Source organism: Danio rerio, chromosome 7 (genome assembly GCF_049306965.1).
Source record: "Danio rerio strain Tuebingen ecotype United States chromosome 7, GRCz12tu, whole genome shotgun sequence".
NCBI lineage: Eukaryota > Metazoa > Chordata > Actinopteri > Cypriniformes > Danionidae > Danio > Danio rerio.
In genome coordinates, this window is record NC_133182.1 from 22,924,801 (window position 1) to 22,946,237 (window position 21,437).

At 35.3% G+C, this 21,437-nt stretch overlaps 1 protein-coding gene and 1 long non-coding RNA gene across 5 annotated transcripts in view; one reads left to right on the forward strand and one right to left on the reverse strand.

The window, feature by feature from the left end:
* tnfsf10l (TNF superfamily member 10, like) overlaps window positions 1–14,779 on the reverse strand; it is a 44,752-nt gene extending 29,973 nt beyond the window's left edge. Inside the window, exon 1 of one of the 2 annotated variants that reach the window (XM_005172247.6) lies at window positions 14,422–14,779. In XM_005172247.6, coding sequence (XP_005172304.1) covers window positions 14,422–14,619 — 198 coding nt within the window. In that variant the 5' untranslated portion in view covers window positions 14,620–14,779. 2 annotated transcript variants of the gene reach the window in all.
* LOC141375353 (uncharacterized) overlaps window positions 1–19,505 on the forward strand; it is a 30,461-nt gene extending 10,956 nt beyond the window's left edge. For 2 of the 3 annotated variants that reach the window (XR_012383265.1, XR_012383264.1), the window contains 3 exons: window positions 16–149; window positions 6,425–6,549; window positions 18,096–19,505. This is a non-coding gene — a long non-coding RNA (uncharacterized lncRNA). Of the gene's footprint in view, window positions 1–15; window positions 150–6,424; window positions 6,550–16,626; window positions 16,709–18,095 lie in introns of all 3 variants that reach the window. The other variant, XR_012383266.1, reaches the window with a different exon arrangement.
* The last annotated feature ends 1,932 nt before the right edge of the window (window positions 19,506–21,437 follow it).

Consider the following 21,437-nt stretch of genomic DNA (forward strand, 5'->3'; position numbering starts at 1 on the left):
TCTCTCCACGCTCAGAAACCCTGCAGCCTCTCCAAGAAATATATATGTCGCCAGTTAAGGATCTCTGTGTGCAATTTCGGAGTCTTGAGTCACGGTCCGCCAAAGCTCTTAATGACTCTCCAGTCGCCTGCGGAGCGTGGCAGCAGAAGGTGTGTTTCGTTGACTCTCGCCGCCTTACGGTTTTCAAAGCGAGTTGGGCAGGTAATGAGGGTCCCCCATGTTGAGCAGAGCTTGTGCTCACAGGAAGAGCTTAATACTGATCTGAGATCAGCGGTGTTAGTCCTGGAAGCACTTACAGGCTTTTTTATATGTTGTGAAGGAAAACCCGTTTTGGTTTTGTCTCATGGGTCAAGGTATAGTTGAAGTCAAAATTATTAGCCCCCCTGAATTATTAGCCCCCCTGTTTATTTTTTACCCATTTTCTGTTTAACGGAGAGAAGATTTTTTTAAACACATTTCTAATCATAATAGATTTAATAACTCATTTCTAATAACTGATTTATTTTATCTTTGCCATGATGACAGTAAATAATATTTTACTAGATCTTTTTCAAGACATAAAGTGTCTTTTAAAGGCTTAACTGGGTTAATTAGGCAAGTTATTGTACATCGATGGTTTGTTCTGTAGACTATTGAAAAAAGCTTAAAGGGGCTAATAATATTGACCTTAAAATGTTTTTGAAAAATTAAAAACTGCTTTTATTGTAGCTGAAATAAAACAAATAGGACTTTCTCCAGAAGAAAAAATATTATCAGACATACTGTGAAAATTTCCTTGCTCTGTTAAACATCATTTGGGAAATATTTAAAAAAGAAGAAAGAATTTGAAGGGGGCTAATAATTCAACTTCAACTGTACATGAAGTATAAGGGTTTAGTTTGGTAACACTTTACGATGCAGATTCATTTGTATTATTTCCTGCATTAGGTTTAATGAACTAACAATATATTAATATTGTTAACATTTTTACGATATTTGATATATATATATATATATATATATATCTCTATGTTTGAATTTCCTTTTAAACAAGAGACAACATGATTTTCTTGTGCCCCCATTAAACAAACATTTACAACAACTACTGTTGCAGAGTAAATACAAACTAAATGTTTAGTGCAGTTATGCATAAAAACAAGACCAAGTGTTCACTCACTGTAGGGCACCAGCACAATAGAAGAGTACCTAAAAGGTTGGGACAAGATGCGCAGCTGAAAGTTATGGGTTTAAAGAGAATAATTTCCAAGACTTTTCACCTTCTTGTGGCAAACAGCCACATGACAAGAAGAAAAACATAATCTGCTGTTTGTTAACCCAGTTAAGCCTTTAAAAGTCACTTTGTGTCTTGAAAAAGATCTAGTAAAATATTATTTACTGTCATCATGGCAAAGATTAAATAAATCAGTTATTAGAAATGAGTTATTAAAACTATTATGGTTAGAAATGCGTTCCGTCTCTCCGTTAAACAAAAATTGGGTACATAATTAACAGGGGGGCTAAAAATTAGTCCTTTAATGTTCTTTATGAGGCCGTTTAAAGCCTGTGTACATTGCGAGTGGTTTCGCTTTATTCAAGCATTTTATATTTGAAATTAACTAACTACGGCCTCGTAAAGATTTTTTTTCTTTCGGCCTCATAATTTTTTTTTCCGATATATTGAATCATATATTCTACTTAGGCTCATATACAATATAAGGATGCACAATATATCGGTGGCCATATCATTATCAGCCAATAAATGCTATTTTTAGTAAGGAAGTCATCTATTTTGAATAATATTTTATTGGAGAGTGGAGAATTATATATTATTTGAATTATATATATATATATATATATATATATATATATATATATATATATATATATATATATATATATATATATATATATTCTATTGTGAATATAGGTCTACATATTCACCTTGCAATTTTGAAATGCTCTTTTTTTTCTTTGAGTAGACTATTCTAAAATCAGTTTAAACTTTTAGACATTGTTAAAATAAAATCAGTTGTTCACTGTATAAAAATATAACATTTTGAATTATTTATTGACTAATCTATTGGTTATCTGCCTCCAAATCTAAAGAGTTATATATCAATATCAGCCCAAAAATCCAAAAATCAGTGCATCCTTAATAAGTTATTTAAAACCTGTCCTCCAACCTATACTGCACCAAGTTTCAGTGTGGTGTGTGAATAATTATAGCTCAGACCTGGGTATCTATTAAAACCTTATGAGTTATCTCATTAAGCAAAATGCTTAAAAGTTAAATTGAGTATTAAGAAACATAAAAAATATACAGTATAGGCTTATATTGTCTGTCAGGGCTATGTAGGAGATACACACTTATGAAACGAATGTGTGAGAGAAAGGAACAAACAAGATTGTGGCGGATATTCCCCATTTATTCATTTTTATAACCACCATGAACAGCAGAAACTGGGACCTAATCTATTTTGAGTGTAAACTCGAAAACGAGAGTATTTCAACAGTGTTTTGTGACCACTCTAAAATTGCAGTATGTGTGTTTTTTGGGGACTAACTCATCATCTCCTCCCTTGACTTTTTCTACTGTGTTGTTTGTCGTCTTCATTCTGTTATTTGGAAATGTTTAGCCTAAAATAAGACCCTCCATCACTTCACGTCTCTTTTGCGCATGGTAATGCTTAAGGGGGACGTAATATTGGATGCTTGGTGCATTCTTTTACGAAAGTATACGCTTGAATTTAAAATATTCGCTATAATCGATATTTCTAAATTTTACACTGTTGACAAAATTATTCTGATATTATGGCTAATATTCAATGTATCGCCCACTCCTAACGCGAGTTACTTTTTAGTTTATTTAACTGCATTAATAAATAAATTGCTGAACTAAAGTAGTCACAATGAATCACGCAGTCGATGAGAGAATGTGTTCATTATTTTGAATGCATCTAAGAAAAGAAAAAGGGGATTGTCTCAATGGACAGTGATTTTACAGTAATTGTTCTATAAGTAATACAAAAGTAGCAAACACATTGCTTTAAACTTTTAACCAACTGTATATACTGCATCTATAGCTCTGGGGTCAGGAAGTTCTCTGATAACATCCTAAAACATTATTTTTCGGATGTGTTTTTAAAGGCAAATAAAGGTGTAGGTTGTATAGTCTGTTGTTAATTGCAAAGCTCCTCTATTAAAAAAAAAAAAGTTCTGAAAGTGATCAAGCCTCAGCCAGCTCAGAAAAAGTAATGTAAAAGTAACTCAAAAGTAGCATAATGTATTACCATAAAAAGTAACTAAGTAACACAAGTTACTTTTTTAGGGAGTAACTCAATATTGTAATGCATTACCTTTAAATGTAACTTCGCCCAATACTGGTTTCTATAGATTTACTGGCTTTTGTTAGGTATGGTTTTGAGCAATATGTGTTACTGTTATTTAATACAAAAAATAAATAAATAATAATAAAAAAAATTGGGAAGAAATGTCATCAGTAGTTTGCCAAATAAAACAAAAATGATGTTTTACTAAAACCCATAACTTCAATCATAAATAATGATTAAACCGGGTCTAAAACATTGTGAGCTTGTCCGCTTTCATCACTTTCAGAGATGGTTGTAGACGCGTTCAGTCAGATTGCTTTCATAAGGTTAAATTAATTTGAGTCTGCAGTCACAAAAGGAAACCACTTTTGATATTTAATATTATGTTTTTAATATTATGTATTAAACATTTACTGTTTCAGAAGGCCTATCACCAATATAATGTTATGTGATTAGAACAGATAGCATACTCTTCCTTGCGAAAATAACTTGTGATAGTTTTAAGAGATCTTTGGAACAATATTTATTGTAAAAAAAAAAAGTGCTTTTCAAATAAACCTGGAAGGTTTCAAACTGTTGTTTGATGTTCTACATTTTGTGTCATCAGTTAATATCATGTAATAATAACAATGGGCCTATCATACACCCGCCACATTAAGGCACAAGACATGTTTGGCAGGATTTGCTATTTTCAGACCACGGCAACATTAATTTTCATGTTTTGCGCCACATTGTTTAAATAGCATATCCATTTGCACCACTTTGTGGATTCATGAGTGTGCTGGTCTATAAGGAGTTGAGTTATGGTGTATTGTTGGTACATTGCTATTCTGAGAAACTGAAATAGACCTCGCTGTCGACCAAGTAAAAGCTAGTCTAAAGTTCAGCGCTGAGTGTGTTAGTTATGCTTAACACACACAGGATGTACAGCAATGCGCTAATATTTCTACATATAAAAAGAATTAAAGGAATAATAATCTTTAAAAAATTATTATTTACAACCCAAACATAAAAACCACTGCCTTCATGCCTTCTACGTGTAGGAGTTTTTTTTTTCAGTTTATTCTTGACAATTTGCTTTTGTATAATATTATTATTATCAGTATTATTTATTTTATGCATATTTATATTTGTTTTAATAAGAACAAGTTTAGATTTGTCCACCTGTCGGGTTTTGGAAACGTATGCATCACCATATGGGGCATAAGAATAGGACATGTGTTTGGATATAACTCAGTTTTTTGACCACATTTTGTTATTATTGTTTATTTATTCGTTTGCTGGAAATTAGAACTGAATTTAGAAATAGTTTTGTAACAAATGTTTGCACTTAACAAACAAAATTAAATATGTAGGCTAATGGAGGAGTTCAGTTGAGTGCGTACAAGACTGTTTTCTTATCTCCTTGAAAGTAAAGGAGTAAAGAGTAAAAGTTAAGTTAAGAGAAAGTAAAGAGGCTGAATGGAGTAGGCTGATTCTTTATCCTTGTGCTGCAGATGGTCTGTTTAACTGTGTTCTCACCAGTAAAGCGTTAAGTTTTTCCACTTACAAAGTCCATCATGTAAATAGCAAATGCGCCATGGCACGATGCAAGTGACTCTTAAAGGGAATGGGAGATGAGAGCCTGATTGGTTTAATGCACATTATTCTCAAAACACACCCATAACTCATTAAGAGAATAAGTACAACCCTGTTAGACCATGCACCACAGCGCAGAGCGTATTTTTCCATCCTTAAAATAGTAAAAGTGGATTCGGACATGGATTTAATGTTTTTGCACTGTGCACTTTAGACTTTGTGCCTAGATCATTAAAATAGAGCCCCATATCTGAAGCAAATTTAATTTTTTCCCCTTCATATTTCCATACATTTTTCAACATGATCAAATGGATTTCGCACAAAACCATGCGTTTTACTTGTGCTTCACATATTTCAGGTTATTTTAACATATAACGCACAAGCGATGGTCATGAAGTTTGTTCCTCGCCACAGTCGCCACTGGCTTTCTTGGTTTGGTACTTGTGGAGCTGTGCATCGATGGATTTGCTCTTCAGTATTTGGACTTTCAGCAGTGAAAATAAAACCACACTGAACTGAACTTCAACTCTGAAAACTGGACTGACACAATTTCAGTAACTAGAACTCCTATTTTAAACTGCTTTGACACAATCTACAATGTAAACGCAATATATAAACACACATGAATTTCCTGTAAGAGCTTCTAAAAAAATAAAAGACTATCTGAAACAGGTAAATAAATAAATCCTGTTAAAGTACTGTTGATTTAAGGTTCACACCATGCTTTAATTATTGCTAACCAATTAAGTCTTCCTGTAAAGTGTTTTAAGTGCTGCAATTTACAGCCACCATCTCTGATAATGGATATATTTACCACCCAAGCTACTTTTAACAGGAAAACAGAAACACCCACTGACAGCTTACAGATAGATCACTATTATCTGATGCGTCATACATCTCGTGCTTGCATGTACACGTTCAAAATCTCCTTACTGTAAACAACATCTTGCTCAGTAAGTGCCTATTTCCTGCCATTTCTCGATTAGAAATGGGTCAGTTGCTCATGACCTGGAATCTGAAGTATACTGTCCAGGGTGTGGAGAAGTGTGAGCCAGGAACTGATCATTTGTCATTGTGAGTTACACCAAATAAATGAAACGACTCCGGGTCAATGCCGCTACGCCCTAATACATGTAAACTACAACAGCATTGCTATTTGTAATGGTTCACAGATGGGTCGACTCACAAAAAAACAAGAGAAATAATGTAGCTCCAATCCTGGTGAAAGAAGCCAAATCGACATAGATTGAGTCACTGGTGGCACTCCGGAGGGTTTCTGATCCCAGCGAGGTTAGCAGGAAGTGGGGAACAATGCTTCAGTGTTAGCCCTGATTTCTCTAGCTGGGGAAAAGAAGCCACCACTGAACTTTCTGCTTCACTCCACATCCATTGCTTTTTTGGGAAAGGATTAAATAAGAGAAACCAGGCGTGTAACTTAAATCCATGCCAGGGGCTCTCTGTCTCTGCATCTCACTATAACGTCTCACCCTTCCTCTCTTTTTTTGGCTGTCCCTGATCCATGTGTATGTTTTTTCTAGGTCCCCCCTCCCAACCACCACCACCACTGTGGTCTCAAAGAAAGGAAAGCAGCCTGAAAGTTGGTGGTGATCTAAATGATCTGCGAGAGCTCTGCATCTCCGGACGAGTTCCCAGAGGGCAACAGGTTTGTCTAAGCAGGTCTTCAAAGCAAATTCCTGCTAAATATTCAATTTGCGCATTTGGCAAAGGGCGAACTTTTGAGGAGATTGCTCTCTCGCTTCTTTTCCTTCTCAGGGAGACCACACAGAAGTCAAAACCTGTCTTGGCAATAAGCAAGCAATGTCATGGCCTTGTCTTTTTAAGCAATATATCAAGTCATGCTATGAAGGGAAAGCCCTATTTTCAGCAAACTCTTGAGTTTTTATTTAGACTCAGACAATGAAAAGTATGCAAACAAGTTCAGTGGGTGCTTTCCCTCCAATGACAAGTTTCTCTAAAATTAGCACATGTCTGAAAGTGAACCTTGATCTAGGCGTGTGACACAAACAATGCAATATGGGACACATAGTTAATGTGTTTACTAACATGGGCTAATAATGACCAATGCTTGTACAGCATTTATCAACCATATTTTGACATTTACTAATGTATTATTAAAATCCAAAACTATGATTGTATTTTCATTACTGAAAGTTAACAAACATGAATATATACTTTAATACATTGTATTGTAGGTATTGTTCATTATTTGTTCATGTTAGTAACTACAATGGTAACGCTTTACAACAAGGTTGTATTAGTTAATGCTACTTAATGCATTTACTAACATAAACAAACAATGAACAATACATTTGTTCATGTTTATTAACGTTAGTTAATAGAAATAAAGTTGTTCATTGTTAGTTCATGTTACCTCAGTGCATTACTAATCTGAAAAAGCATGATTTTGGATGTTAATAATGCATTAGTAAATGTTGAACTTTGATAAATAAATGCTGTACATGTAATTTTCATTATTAGGTCATGTAATTAAATACATTAACTAACATTAACTAAAGAAACCTTATTGTAAAGTGTGACCAATAGAGCTAACTAAGGCTTTATAGCCTAATAGATCAAAGATGGCGCTGGTGACGATGGGCGCCTCAGTGTTGTGCTCTACAGTTGATGATAGTAATTGTAAAACAAACAAACAAACTTGCTATACACTTTTTATACACATATACACTTTTTTAACAAGATACTTTACATGCCAAATTGCACATAACAGCTGCACATACGGTTGAAGTCAGAATTATTAGCCCCCGCTTATTTTTCCCCTATTTTCTGTTTACTGGAGAGAAGATTTCTACAACACATTTCTAAACATAATAGTTTTAATATCTCATCTCTAATAACTGATTTATTTTATCTTTGCCATGACGACAGTAAATAATATTTGACTAGATCTTTTTCAAGACTCTTTTATACAGCTTAAAGTGACATTTAAAGGCTTAACTAGTTTAATTAGGTTAACTAGGCAGGTTAGGGTAATTAGGCAAGTTATTGTATAATGATGGTTTGTTCTGTAGACTATCAAAAAAAGGGGCTAATAATTTTGTCCTTAAAATGGTGTCTAAAAAATTAAAAACTGCATTTATTCTAGCTGAAATAAAACAAATAAGACTTTCTCCAGAAGATAAAATATTATCAGATATACTGTGAAAATTTCCTCGCTCTGTTAAACATAATTTGGGAAATATTTAAAAAGAGAAAAAAAATCAAAGGGGGCTAATAATTCTGACTTCAACTGTATAATACTATATATAGTAATATCCCTGTATATACACCTGTAAATTTGTATTTTTGCATTTGCTACTTATTTCTATTTTTAAAATATATTTATTATCTGCTTTCTGTCCTGTCTCTGAAATTCTGTCGTACTGTTGAAGCTCTGTCACGAAAACAAATTCCTCGTATGTGTGAACATACCTGGCAATAAAGCTTTCCTTTTTTTTAGAATCATATCGCAATGTGCAAATCTGCGATAGTCGCATCACAGGATCTGCAATGTTGAGTTGGGATCATAATAACAGGGAATCAAATTTCAGAATGTAATTTGGGAAGTCATTGCAAAGTTTAACCCTAATAGAGTGAAAGATTAAACCAAGAAATTCATAAGTTTACAGATTTAACAAAGACTTATTGTATTTCATCATTTATACAATAAAGACTAGAGAGTTATTTTACATTTGATTACTATTGAACTTCCAAGTTCTCCTCCAGTTGCTCCGGTTTCCCCCATATAAATATTGAATTTCTGTTCATCAGTGCTGTTCAGAATCAGAATGGCATAAAACACCAAACAATTGATTTATTTTATTAATCTAAGCTTGCAACATTTTTTTCATACAGATATACTGTAAGTATAATTATGTAAAATAATGAATTCTGGGCGGCGCATTAGGTAGTGCTATAGCCTCACAGCAAGAAGGTCGCTGGATCGAGCCTCGGCTGGGTCAGTTGGCGTTTCTGTGTGGAGTTTGCATGTTGTCCCTGCGTTCGCGTGGGTTTCCTCCGGGTGCTCCGGTTTCCCCCACAGTCCAAATACATGCGGTACAGGTGTATTGGGTTGGCTAAATTGTCCGTAGTGTACAAGTGTGAATGAGTGTGTATGGATGTTTCCCAGAGATGGGTTGCAGCAGGAAGTGCATCCGCTGCGTAAAACTTATGCTGGATAAGTTGGCGGTTCATTCCGCTGAGGCGACCCCAGAGTAATAAAGAAACTAAGCCGAAAAGAAAATGAATGAATGAATGAATGATAATGAATTCTTTCCAAGTAGAGTTATTTAGGTCCTCGTTTATGAACTTGTAGTGGATGTAGCAGAAAAACTATAGATTGCAATGTTTTTTCCAATATCAGGCAGAGCCCTACAACTAACATTAGCTTTGTTTCCATCCCGAAATGTGAATTAGTTTTATGTGCAATACTGGAATGTCACATAAAAGACGTGCAAATAAAGCAGCGTTTCCATCCAATGAGGCAAAGTGAACAAAATCATCACTTCCTGATAAACTGGTGCCAAATATCACCAGTAAAAACGGAATTTGCTGCAGTAGGAGAAGCTGTGTGAGTCTTTTCTTTCTTTAATAAATGAGTTGCGCCTCAGAAGATGATGCCAACACAACAATGAATGCATGGAGGTGTTTAAAGCCATAAGACGCAGAATCTTTTGACAGTTCTGGAGGTCATTAATAATATAATAACACTAATACTGAAACGGTTAAGGTGTTTTATCATCACACGATCTCTTATAACAAAATCCCAAGACTTTTTTAAATGCGGATACTGGAATTTGTTCAGTAAAAGTGTTTCCATCGTAGTGCTCATCTTTTCTTATTGAATAAAACACGCGGGACACATAACCAACCAGTGATAATGATTGGTGTGTCTATAAACGTGGTGTAACTGAGAACGTGATGATTGGCTTAGATAGAGTACATTTCCATTGTGTGGGTGTTCACACACAAGCACACACCAACGACCAGGAGTCAGAATGATGGCAGATCCAACAAGTTCAAAGGTAGCTTTTACAAACTGGAAATATAAGCATTACTTTCCCCTCGTTGAGTTGAAAGGCAAAAATATTTATGTATCTGGCAACTTATATCAAGAAAAAAGAGTCTCTCTGATTCTGTGACATGTAATTCTAATCTAATTTGACAAAGTAGGAGCAACTCAGTAGTTACTTTCCCTGGTAATAAGTTATTTTTATAATTATGCATAACTTACTAACTCAGTTACTATTTGTGAGAAGTAACTAGTAAATCTAACTAATTCCTCTTTTAAAGGAGCATAGCCAACACTGATACTAATACAGTGCATACTCGGCATGCCATCAGTCCTCTAGTACGCACCTGTACATACAAACATTCGCCTTTACAATGACCGGTCCCATTGTGTTCAGCAAAAATCCCCCAGTTGCCATGGGTAACAACTGTTTTTTTCCCCTTATAATCACCTTTGTCTTGGCTCCCTCATTGGTTCATAAATCTCTGGTAAATAGCCAATGAAGACAGGCCTTATTAAGAGTCCATTGTGATGCGTTTTTAAAGCCCTCTGGGTGTTCTATGAAGTCTCGGGCCATCACCGTCCCGTTCTGCTCTGTCTGACTGAATGTTACACTCCTAGAATACTAACTACGTGCCTGTCAGTGCACCCCAGCTTCTTTCCCCAATCCAACTGGGGCCCCAACAGCCTAGAATATATAAGCACCCCTCAAGAAGTGCTTTTTTTCTTCTTCGTCTTCGGTGCACATAATTAATACAAACATTAAACATGACATGGACAGATTGGAGTAATTATGAACTTATTTTAACTCGAGTTACTTAACCGAATAGCCGTTTTTGGAGGTAATCGCATTAGAAAAGTACTTTATCATGTTCAGTTTGATCGTCATCAAGTACATTCGCTTCGCAGAGTTTTCATTACAGCGCTAATGGCGCTAAATGAGGGGAGTAGCACTGTTTGTTAGCACTCCTCTTGGTGTAAACCAGGGCTTTGTTTGTCCCTGTAGACTCTGATAATAGTGTAAAACGGAGGTGTTTACTCATCTTTTGGGACAACACTGTTTGAGCATCCCATCTGGCCGGTGCACCAAGAGTGAGCACAGGATATTTATGTTAGTCTTGAAGAATGTTCATTAGGCAACAGCTGTGTGTGTGTGTGAGAAAGAGAGATAGATATATAGAGAGAGAGAATGTGAGTGTATATATGTATCTATTTTCAGTGCATTCACACTCAATATCTCTCAATTAAATGTCTTTCATTGATAGCCGTCCCTCTGGAAATCTGAAAGTCTTTAATCCTTCAGCAAACACCATGGTGATGTTTAATCCTTGAAAATATTTTCCTGAGGCTTTTATTCTTGTACAACAGAAACCTCCTCACAACTTGAGTCTCAAAAAAACCCCCAAAAAGCCTGGAGATGTTTCAAGACGTTTTCAGATTTATTATTAAAGCCTGCGTCTTGTGTGCTACACACAATTTACACAGAGATATGAATTACTGTACTGGTGGCTCGGCCTAGTTTGATTTATTTAGGAAAGACAAAAACTAAAAAGCTCCACTGTGATCCCTAATCAAATTCAGCACAGGCCGACAAATTATACAAACGTCTTAAATGGCTCAAAGTCACTGTCGTTTATCAAAGGCTTTGTCCTCATGTCAGTTTGTTTTGTGTTTAAGCTTTAATTTAAGGTCTGTGTAACGTTTGGAAGCTCTCCATGCCTTCTTCGGGCCTGGCAAATGTAACGTAACTTGAATCCGCAAAGTATTATCAGAGAAAAGCAACCACAATTAGCTGTGATTATATGTTCGGAATGACAAAAAATAAAGCATGGGATTAAAGTCAGAACCAAAAAGGAAAGACAGAGGAAAGTTCAATATGAATAAAGATTGAGTTTGAAGGAGAGGGGGAAAACAAGAGGGTGAAAGAGTGAGACGTTGTGGATCTTGGCAGTGGAAAATGTCACAGGAGGTTTACCATGGGGAGCCCGAGAGGAGACAAACATTAGCTCGCAGGGTATTGCTTTACAATGAATTTCTGTTATCGTTGATGAGGACACTGTCTAGAACTACATGTATAGCATGTCAGACAGAGAGTATATGGCTGATTTAAAGGGATAGTCAACCCAAAAATGAACATTTACTCACTATTTAGCCTACTCATCCTTAAGTCGTTCCAAACATTTATGAATTTCTTTCTTCTGTTGAAGATTAAAGAAGATATTCGCCTGAAAACCTGTATCCATTGACTTCCATATTAGGAAATGTCAATGGTTACAGGTTTTCAGCTTTCTTCAAAATATCTTCTTTTCTGTTTAACAGATGAAAGAAACTCATCCATGTTTAAAAGAAGTAATGGGTGAGTATATGATGACAGATTTAAAATTTTGGAGTGAACTGTCTCTTTAAATCTCCTGTCCCAAAAGTAAACAGCAGCACCACCTTCCAGCTCAATCCGACAACTAATCCAAAAGCATTTTGTCAATCGCAGTTACTTATAAATAGGTCAGCCGGAACTCTGAACGGTGATGGCTTGTGTGGGAGCTTCTGCCGCCGTCCTCTCTTTTTTGTGTTTACAGTCTCGCAGTGTGACCGTGAATTAACCTCACTTTCTTTTTCCCTTCAGAGGTAGAGCGTTTATTTGAAACAATCTGTCTTATCTCACCAAGCCGTATCGTTTTACAGGCTTTGCTGATCGAAGGGCAGGTTTATAATTAGATTATTACAGCCCTATTAGTAAACGCAGAGCTTTCTGTTTCTTGTATTCGACCTTAAACAGATGCGGTTCAGAGTTTAATGTTCAACAGTGCCTACAGAATCCTAACTTAATCTTTCTAGTTCACCCAAAACGAAACATTCTGTTATCGTTTAATCATCTTTCATTGGTCACAATCCTGTTTGAAATTCTTCTTCTGTTAAACTCAAAAAAGATGTTTTGAAAAATGCTGAAAACATGTAACCACTAACTTACATAGTAATTATTTTTCCTACTATGGAAGTCAATGGTTACAGGTTTTTAACGTTTTGTAGAATATCTTATTTTGTGTTCAACAGACAAGAGTAACTCATAAAGGTTTAGAACCACTAGATGAAGAGTACACTAGAAAACGTTCATTTCAACTATTTATTTTAGTATTTCGACGTGATTAGCCTTTAGATATATTGGTGAAGGTTTGACCATCCATCAGTCATTTAATAAAAGCTAGAACATGACTGATATACACTTCATAACGACTTGTTAAAGTTCAAATAACGTTTATTCGAAGATCTCAACTTTATGATTTTGATTTATAAAGTACTTCTGTTTTTGTTTTTTCTATGTAATGTTATCATAAACACCTGTTGTTATCTTTCTATTACCCTAAAACTTCATCAAGACGAGGCAGTAAACAGGACCTTTCGTGTTTTAAACAATGCAATGTTGCAAAACAAGTGCATTACTTCCTTGTCTGATTGTTTTGATTGGGAAATCGTGTTTTTGTTGGGTTCATGTGTGGTTTTGCAAACTGTTTTAATCTGCCAGCTTGCACACATTAATAATAATTGTGTAATAGTTATTATTATTGTATTATTATTATTATTAATGCAATAGCAATTGATAATAAAAATAAATAATAATAATAATAATAATAATAATAATAAGTATTATTATTATTATTATTATTATTATTATTATTATCCATTATTTAAAATTGCTAAACCAAAACAAAATAATAATATAATAATAATAATAATAATAATAATAATAATAAGGTAACACGTTAGTTTAGGTCACAATCCATGCTTATTGCCTGCCTATTATTAAGATATTAATTGTTTATTAGTAGTTATAAAGTCAACCTTATTATGCATCCCTAATCCTACCCAAAACCTAAACCCAACTACTACCTTACTAAATATTAATAAGCAGCTAATTAGTAGTTTATTAAGCTAGTAGTGTGTTAATGGTTTGTTAATACCGTGAATTGTGACCTGAACTAAAGTGTTAATAATAATAATGATAATAATAATAATTGTAAAAGTTATTATTATTATTTTATTATTATTATTATTATTGCTAAATGCACATTTCAAACTTGATTCAGTTACTGTAAACAGTCTGATGTGAATCATTGTGCTTGTTATTTGTAAATGAAAACCATTTAAAGCATCAATCCTCACAGAAAGACAATCAAGTAATCAAATTAAGTGACAAGAAATGACCCATTTTCCAGTTCCAATGCATACTTCGCTTCCCCTTACAGTGTTTAATTCATCCTGGTGCAATTTATCTAGTCATATTAACTGATTTATCACCAGTCTGCAACTTTGCAAAAGTTCTCCTCGTTTGCAGGCAGGACTGTATCCCACAGCATAGTGAGCTGCCTACACTGATATCATTTTAGGGGAATATTAGCGAGTAAACATTGCTGTCTAATGGGCGTACGCGCCTGTGGTGCTCAAAAATACTCACTCACACACTTTTAAAGTTCACCCAAAGATATAATAAGAGTGCAAACTTTGGCTCACCTGCGATAAAGACATGTTTAAGTAGACAAAGAGCCCCGTGGTGGACGCGATCTGCAGGACGACCACCACGATCACGACCATCGCGATCCATAACTTTGACGGCGAGTCTCGCCCGCGGCTGTTCGCCGGGACCATCATGTATGTGGTGGACTCGCTGCTGACCGACCTGTAGTAATCCTGGTTGTTCTGAGTGGCCATGGCATTCCTAAGACGTGGGTAGATACGCGGTTAGTGACAAACAAATTGAAATCAGCGACGGGACGCTGAATAAACTCCTTCTTGTTGGCTCAGCGCGCGGCCGTGGGAGGGTAGAGTCTGTCCCACACACACATGCAGCCACTAGTGCTGCTTGAAGACTGAAGTGTGTGTGTGTGTGTAGACGCTGAGGGGTTGAGTCTTAAGAGTTTCTCAAGGTAAGGCAACACGAGCTACAAAGTCTTCATGACTTCCTTAATCCTTTTCCTCATGCAAGATATCCCACTGATATCCTGTTATATTATATCCTGATAGGCTATATAGATGCGATATTGCAATATTATTTTAAAACATCATTAATATATATTTAATTTATTTTTTGTCTTATAATGAATAGCTGAATCTTTCAGCTGAGAACACAATTAGTCAGTAAAGCCCAGATGTGAGATTTGGTCCTTTTAAAATGAGATATTCTTAACCCCTTTGACTCCTCCTTGTCTGCCTGTTGACTACAGTATTATTCAAAAGCCTCGTGACTTTTCTGCTTGTTCATGATTTATTGAAAGAAAATTAAGTATAGTTGTACATTATTAAGATCTTTTCATCATACATATATTTGTAAAAATAGTTTAAAATTTATAATGATTTATCTATCAAACTAGTTATACATTTTTATGAAGTTATTAAATTGTATGATCTTTCAAAGAAATCCTCCGGCCCATAATTATAAAATCCTTACAAAAGTTTACTTGTATATAAATATAAGTAATTAGATTTATACAAAATGTGTATAAAAATGAAAAAAAATTAAATAAAATTTTATTATTATTTTATTTATTCATTAATTCTTTTTCTTTTCGGCTTACACCGAAATACCCTTCCAGCTGCAACCCATCACTGGGAAACATCCATACACACTCATTCACACACATACACTATAGACAATTTAACTTACCCAATCCATCCGTACTGCATGTTTTTGGACTTGTGGGGGAAACCAGAACACCAGGAGGAAACCAAGGCAAACACGAGGAGAATATGCAAACTCCACACAGAAATGCCAACTTACCCAGTCGGAGCTCGAACCAGCAACCTTCTTGCTGTGAGACGATTGTGCTTCCCACTGCACCACCGTGATGCCCTCATATTTTATTTTATTTTATATTTAAAAAATTCTATAGTAATTATTTTTTTATAATGTATAAAAGGTGGCCGTTATGGGGGCACAGTGGGCAGCACGATCGCCTCACAGCAAAAAGGTTGCTAGTTCAAGCCTTAGATGGATCAGTTGGTATTTCAGTGTGGAGTTTGCATGTTCTCCCGCTGTTCATGTGGGCTTCCTCCGGGTGCTCTGGTTTCCCCCACAAGTCCAAAGACATAGTGATTGCAGCTGGAAGGGCATCCACTGTGTAAAGCATATGCTGAATAAATTGGCGGTTCATTCAGCTGTGGTTAACCCAGATTAATAAAGGGACTAAGCCGAAATATTTTTTTTATGAATGAATATAAGTTAAGAGGGTGAATTAAAATAAAGATTTTTGATTGTTTGTTGAGTGGACCTCAGCCCTCTGGTTGAAAAGTGCAGGTTTAAACCAGTTAGTTAGTCTCAGTAATGCATGATTCTTTAAGTTAGACTTGTTGAAAAGTGTCCAAAACCTCTCCAAAACTATTTGTGACCATGTTTGAAGAGCAGTTAGTACACCAATCCACATAAAGATGATTTAAGATGTTATTTTGAACATATAGTCTCTAAAGACACAACTGCATGGGGCCAGATTCACAAAACATAAAAAAGGGAATATTTTGCATTCCTAAAAACCTTCTTAAGAATGTCCTCATCTTAAGATTGTTCTAAAGACAAAGCTTAAAAAGAATTCCAAATCTTGAAAAGAACATTCTTAAAAATCATCTAAAAATAGGATGACTGTTGACTAGTTGTGTAGATCCCCAAATGTTTTATTCACATAGTAAACTTATTTAAACTAGCATGGCTTATTATTTGTGTTCCAGATAGAAACACTATGGTGGTCAACAGCATTTGCCTTGTGACGTCTCCATTTTCCTTGTCATCCAACCATGTCTAATTATTCAGGTAGTTCACTTTACCTGCAAGTAAATTCTCTTTATATATATATATATATATATATATATATATATATATATATATATATATATATATATATATATATATATATATATATATATATATATATATATATATTTCTTTCTTTCTTTTTCCTTTTTAAATAAATGTTCAAATGTAACAATTCACAGACCCTATAACCCTTACCATAACAAAACTGCTGTCTATTACTTTGTCAATTACCTTAAACTGACATATCGACCATTTGATAGAGGCTGATATTTTCAAAATTATGGGATGTGCCTACAGAAAAAAAAACAGCTTAAACCAGCTTAGGCTGGTTGGCTGGTTTTAGCTGGTTGACCACCCTGGTTTTAGAGGGGTTTTGGCCATTTCCAGCCTGGTGTCCAGCCATTTCCAGCCTGGTCTTAGCTGGTCAGGCAGGGAGATGACCTGCTAAAACTAGCTTGACCAGCCTAGACAGGCTGGGAGCCTAGCCAAAACCAGCTACCTTAAACCAGGCTGGTCAAGTTGGTTTCAGCTGGATTTAGCTGGTCATTTTCCAGCCCGGACAGCTAAGACCAGGCTGGAAATGGCTGAAAACAAGCCTGGAAATGGCCAAAAGACCTCTGAAAACATTTTGGTCAACCAGCTAAAACCATCCAACCAGCCTAGGCTGATTTAAGCAGTTTTTTCAGCAGGGGTGTTGAAAAAAATGCATTTAAGTGTTAATAGTGTTAACTAGTGACATTAGCCAAAAAAAAAAAAAATTAAAGTTAAAGGGAAAATTCTTACAAACTTTTCATAAGAAACTTCTTAGGAAGATTTTCTTGAGAAATCCATTGGAAATCTTCTCAAGTAATAATATTCCTTTTGTTTAATCTTCCCCCTCACTTTTGAAAGGTTTTTTTCTCAAGAGCATCACGTCATCCTTGACATGAAAATCACAGGCTTTGTTATTATGTGTAATCTTATTGTATGGTTCTTGTCTAAGAGTTAAAACATGCAGAGACATGTAGGCTATTAAATATTCAGGAAGGGAAAAAAACAGACACATACACACACCTCAAACTGATCAGTTTGTGTATTTCGAGCAGCTGTTTGTGTGACTGAAAGTCAAGATATCAAGGTTTCATGACCTTTACCCCACTGTGCCATATTGTGCAAATGTAAAATATATAACGTCAACAAAATAAGACTGATCAGACTAAAACAACGACATTCGAAAGACTTTTAACTGTGTCTAATAAATTACGTTGATCACTTCTACTCTTCAGCTGACATAAACATTCCTGTCGTCTTGAGATAAACGGTCCACAGTAAAACTGAAGGGACTCGAAGCTTCACTCCTCTCCTCACTCTGTAAATATATCTGTACCCTTTCCGTCTGTTTTAGCCATAAACAGCAGGAGACGAGCATCGTGTGTGAGCCCCGATGTATGTTTGTCTGTACGAGGGTCTGCTGGAGATGGAACACAGATGTCTGGTGGGTTTCTCCTGGTCCAGGCCTGTGGTTAGATGGTCAGAAATGGAGCAGAGCGATGTTCGCACCGCAGCTACGGATCATCTCTGGAAGTGCAACGGAAGGGGTGAGAAATGAATGGGCATGCAAGACAATTCCTCAGGGCTTGATCGCTCATGTCTGCTACTGATTGCCTGTCAGATGATTTCTAACGAGGGTGTTTAGTGCTGTCAACAGGGAGAAGAGCTATGCAAGATTACGTGCAGACAGTTGTCTTGCTTTACAAGCTTTTTCCGAATGAAGAGTTCATCTAAAACTGAAAATTCTGTCATTTTTTTTAACTCAGACCTTACTATTTCAAACCCACTTAAATTTCTTTCTTTTGTTGAACGCAGTAGAAGATGTTTTGAAAAATGCTAGAAAACTGTTAAACTATTGACCTTGGTTTTTGTTTTTCCGACTAGCAATGTCAATGGTTACCGGTTTTCAGCTTTCTTCAAACTATCTTCTTTGTTTATCGAACAGAATAAAGAAACCCATAAATCTTTGGAACCACTTTAGGTAAATAAAGAGTATTTCATTTTTATTTTGGGGTAAACTATCCCTTTAAATCTGAACAAACAGTTTATTAGTGTGCAGTACACTGCCAGACAAAAGTCTTGTCACTTATCCAAGTTTTAGGAACAACAACAAATGATAACTTGACTTCTAGTTGATCATTTTGGTATCAGAAGTGGCTTATGTGAGAGGCAAAGGCTTCTAGATTAGGCTTATTTTACCAAAATAAAATATGATCATGCCTTGATTTTTAATTATTTAATTAGGAGGTCAGTAAGGTTTGCTTAGAAAAGTCTTGTCATCTAACAGAAATAATGTACAGTATAGAATATAAAGTCATGGTGCAGTGGAAAAAGAATTAATATTGTGTATGACTTAGGGTTGCACGGTTTGCCGGTACTATGGTAGTATCAATATACTATGGCTCCAAAATACTGGCAATGCCACTGTAGTTTATAAACGGTAGATTCGTCAATAATGGTTTATTTACAATAGAAAATGTTGCATGTGGAAAAGTCACAAAATGCTCACACATTTGTGCAACAGTAAACCATTTCATTTGAATAGTCTGCGGAGCCTTTTAGGGTTGCAAAACTTTGTAGAATTGGCACCTTCTATGGTAGCCTATTGCACGTTTTCTAGCACTTCAGTTCGAACGCACGTTTGAATCAGTTTATTTCTCTTTCTGTTAATATAAGTAGTTACAACAACCACGGCAATCTTTTAAAAAGAGGGACTTACAAAGTGATATTTTGAATTACTTTGGATTCTTACCTGATAAGACTGAATAAAAAAATAGATGAAAAACCCAAAATAGCAACAGGAAACATCGAAATTTTTGATTCATATAGCCTAGTTTTGTTGGAAAAATGCTTTTTTGTAAATAAATTTTGCTCTGTATAATTTGTATCTTTAATTTAATGTATTTTTGTTGGTCAGTTATTTACAAAATAAACAAAAAGAATGAATACATTTTAGGTGAGGTTGGGTGCAAATAATACTTTTTGGCCTTAAGGGGATTATAAATTAAATTTAAGTAGGCCTATTATAACATCAAATACAGTATTTCTGACAATTTTCTTTATTATTTGAGTTATGAATTACAGTATCGCAATACTACTTGGTATCGTGATACTTCAGCTGGTATAGTATCATAAGATTAATTAATGGTATCGACAACAACCATAGGATTACTCACATGAGCTTGGACGACTGCATCTATACATTTCTGTAATGACTCAAATAACTTATTATTAAAGTCATCTGCAATGGCAAAGAAAGAGTTTTTGCAGGACTGCCAGAGATCATCAAGATTATTTGGATTCATCTTCAATGCCTCCTCTATTATCTTACACTGGACATGCTCAATATTGTTCATGTCTGGTGACTGGTCTGGCCAATCCTAGAGCACCTTGACCTTATTTGCTTTCAGTTACTTAGATGCGGAGGCTGGAGTATGAAAAAAAGCACTATCCTGCTGAAGAATTTGATACTGATTGTACCCGCAAACCAGTTTTCCTTCACCAAACTTGACGGATTTCAGTGAGAATCTTGGGTCAATGTGGTATTTAAGTTCCAATAAGTATTCATTGCTCTTACGATTGCCATTGACAACAAGGCTTTTGTAAGGTAGTGTTTTTTATAATACATTTCAGGAACAGAAATAACAAAATCTGACAAAATCAGATTTTTTATTTAGCACTGCCATATTAGAGTGGAGGGGATTTTCAAAATAAACTAATTAACAAAAAAATAATTTGACCAATTTTTAAGGAATTAATTGTGAAATATAGTAAGTGAATGATATATGAGCAGACTGCATAAAATTGTCACAATGTAGACTGGGGAAAAGTTTGGTGTATCATCAGTGCCTGAAAAAATAAGACTTATTTTGGGAAAAAAAAAAAAACAAGTGGAAATTTAATAAAAAATTATTCACATATTCTCTCTATAGGGCGAAGCGGTGGCTCAGGGGTTAGCGATGTTAACTGGTTCAAGTCTCAGCTGGGTTAGTTGGCATCTCTGTGTGATAAATTTGGTAAATTGGGTAAGCTAGTGTATGTGTGTGAATGCAAATGTGTGTGGGTGTTTCCTAGTGATGGGTTGCAGCTGGAAGGGCATCTGGGCGTAAAACATATGCTGGATAAGTTGGCGGTTCATTCCTCAGTGGCGACCCTGATTAATAAAAGGACTAAGCCGAAAAGAAAATGAATGAATGAATTCCCTCTATACACTTCTGTGAAATTTGGATTTTTATTTTCAGTAGTCTGAAAGAAACAATTAGCTGAAAATTTCAACATGATTAGTGTATGTGCATACACACACATACACACACACTTGTTCCTATATTCCAGTGGGGATAGATGTAATGATGTTTTTCTACTGTACAAACCATATATTCTATCCCCCTACCCAAACCCTAAACCCAACCCTCACATGAAACGATTAACATTTTTATACTTAAAAAAAACAAATGTCATTCTGTGCGATTGATAAGCATGTTTACTCATGAGGACGTCAATGTTGGTCCCCACAGTGAAACAAGTCCCCATGAGTTTGTGTGCATTCAAATTTAAGTTCCCACTAGGGTATAAGAACAAGTACACACACACTTACATTGAACTTGTTGGTTTATAAGGACTTTCCATAGCATGTATTTTATACTGTAAAACTGCTTATTTTTTCAGAGGAAACTGCATTTTTATATATTTTAAATAA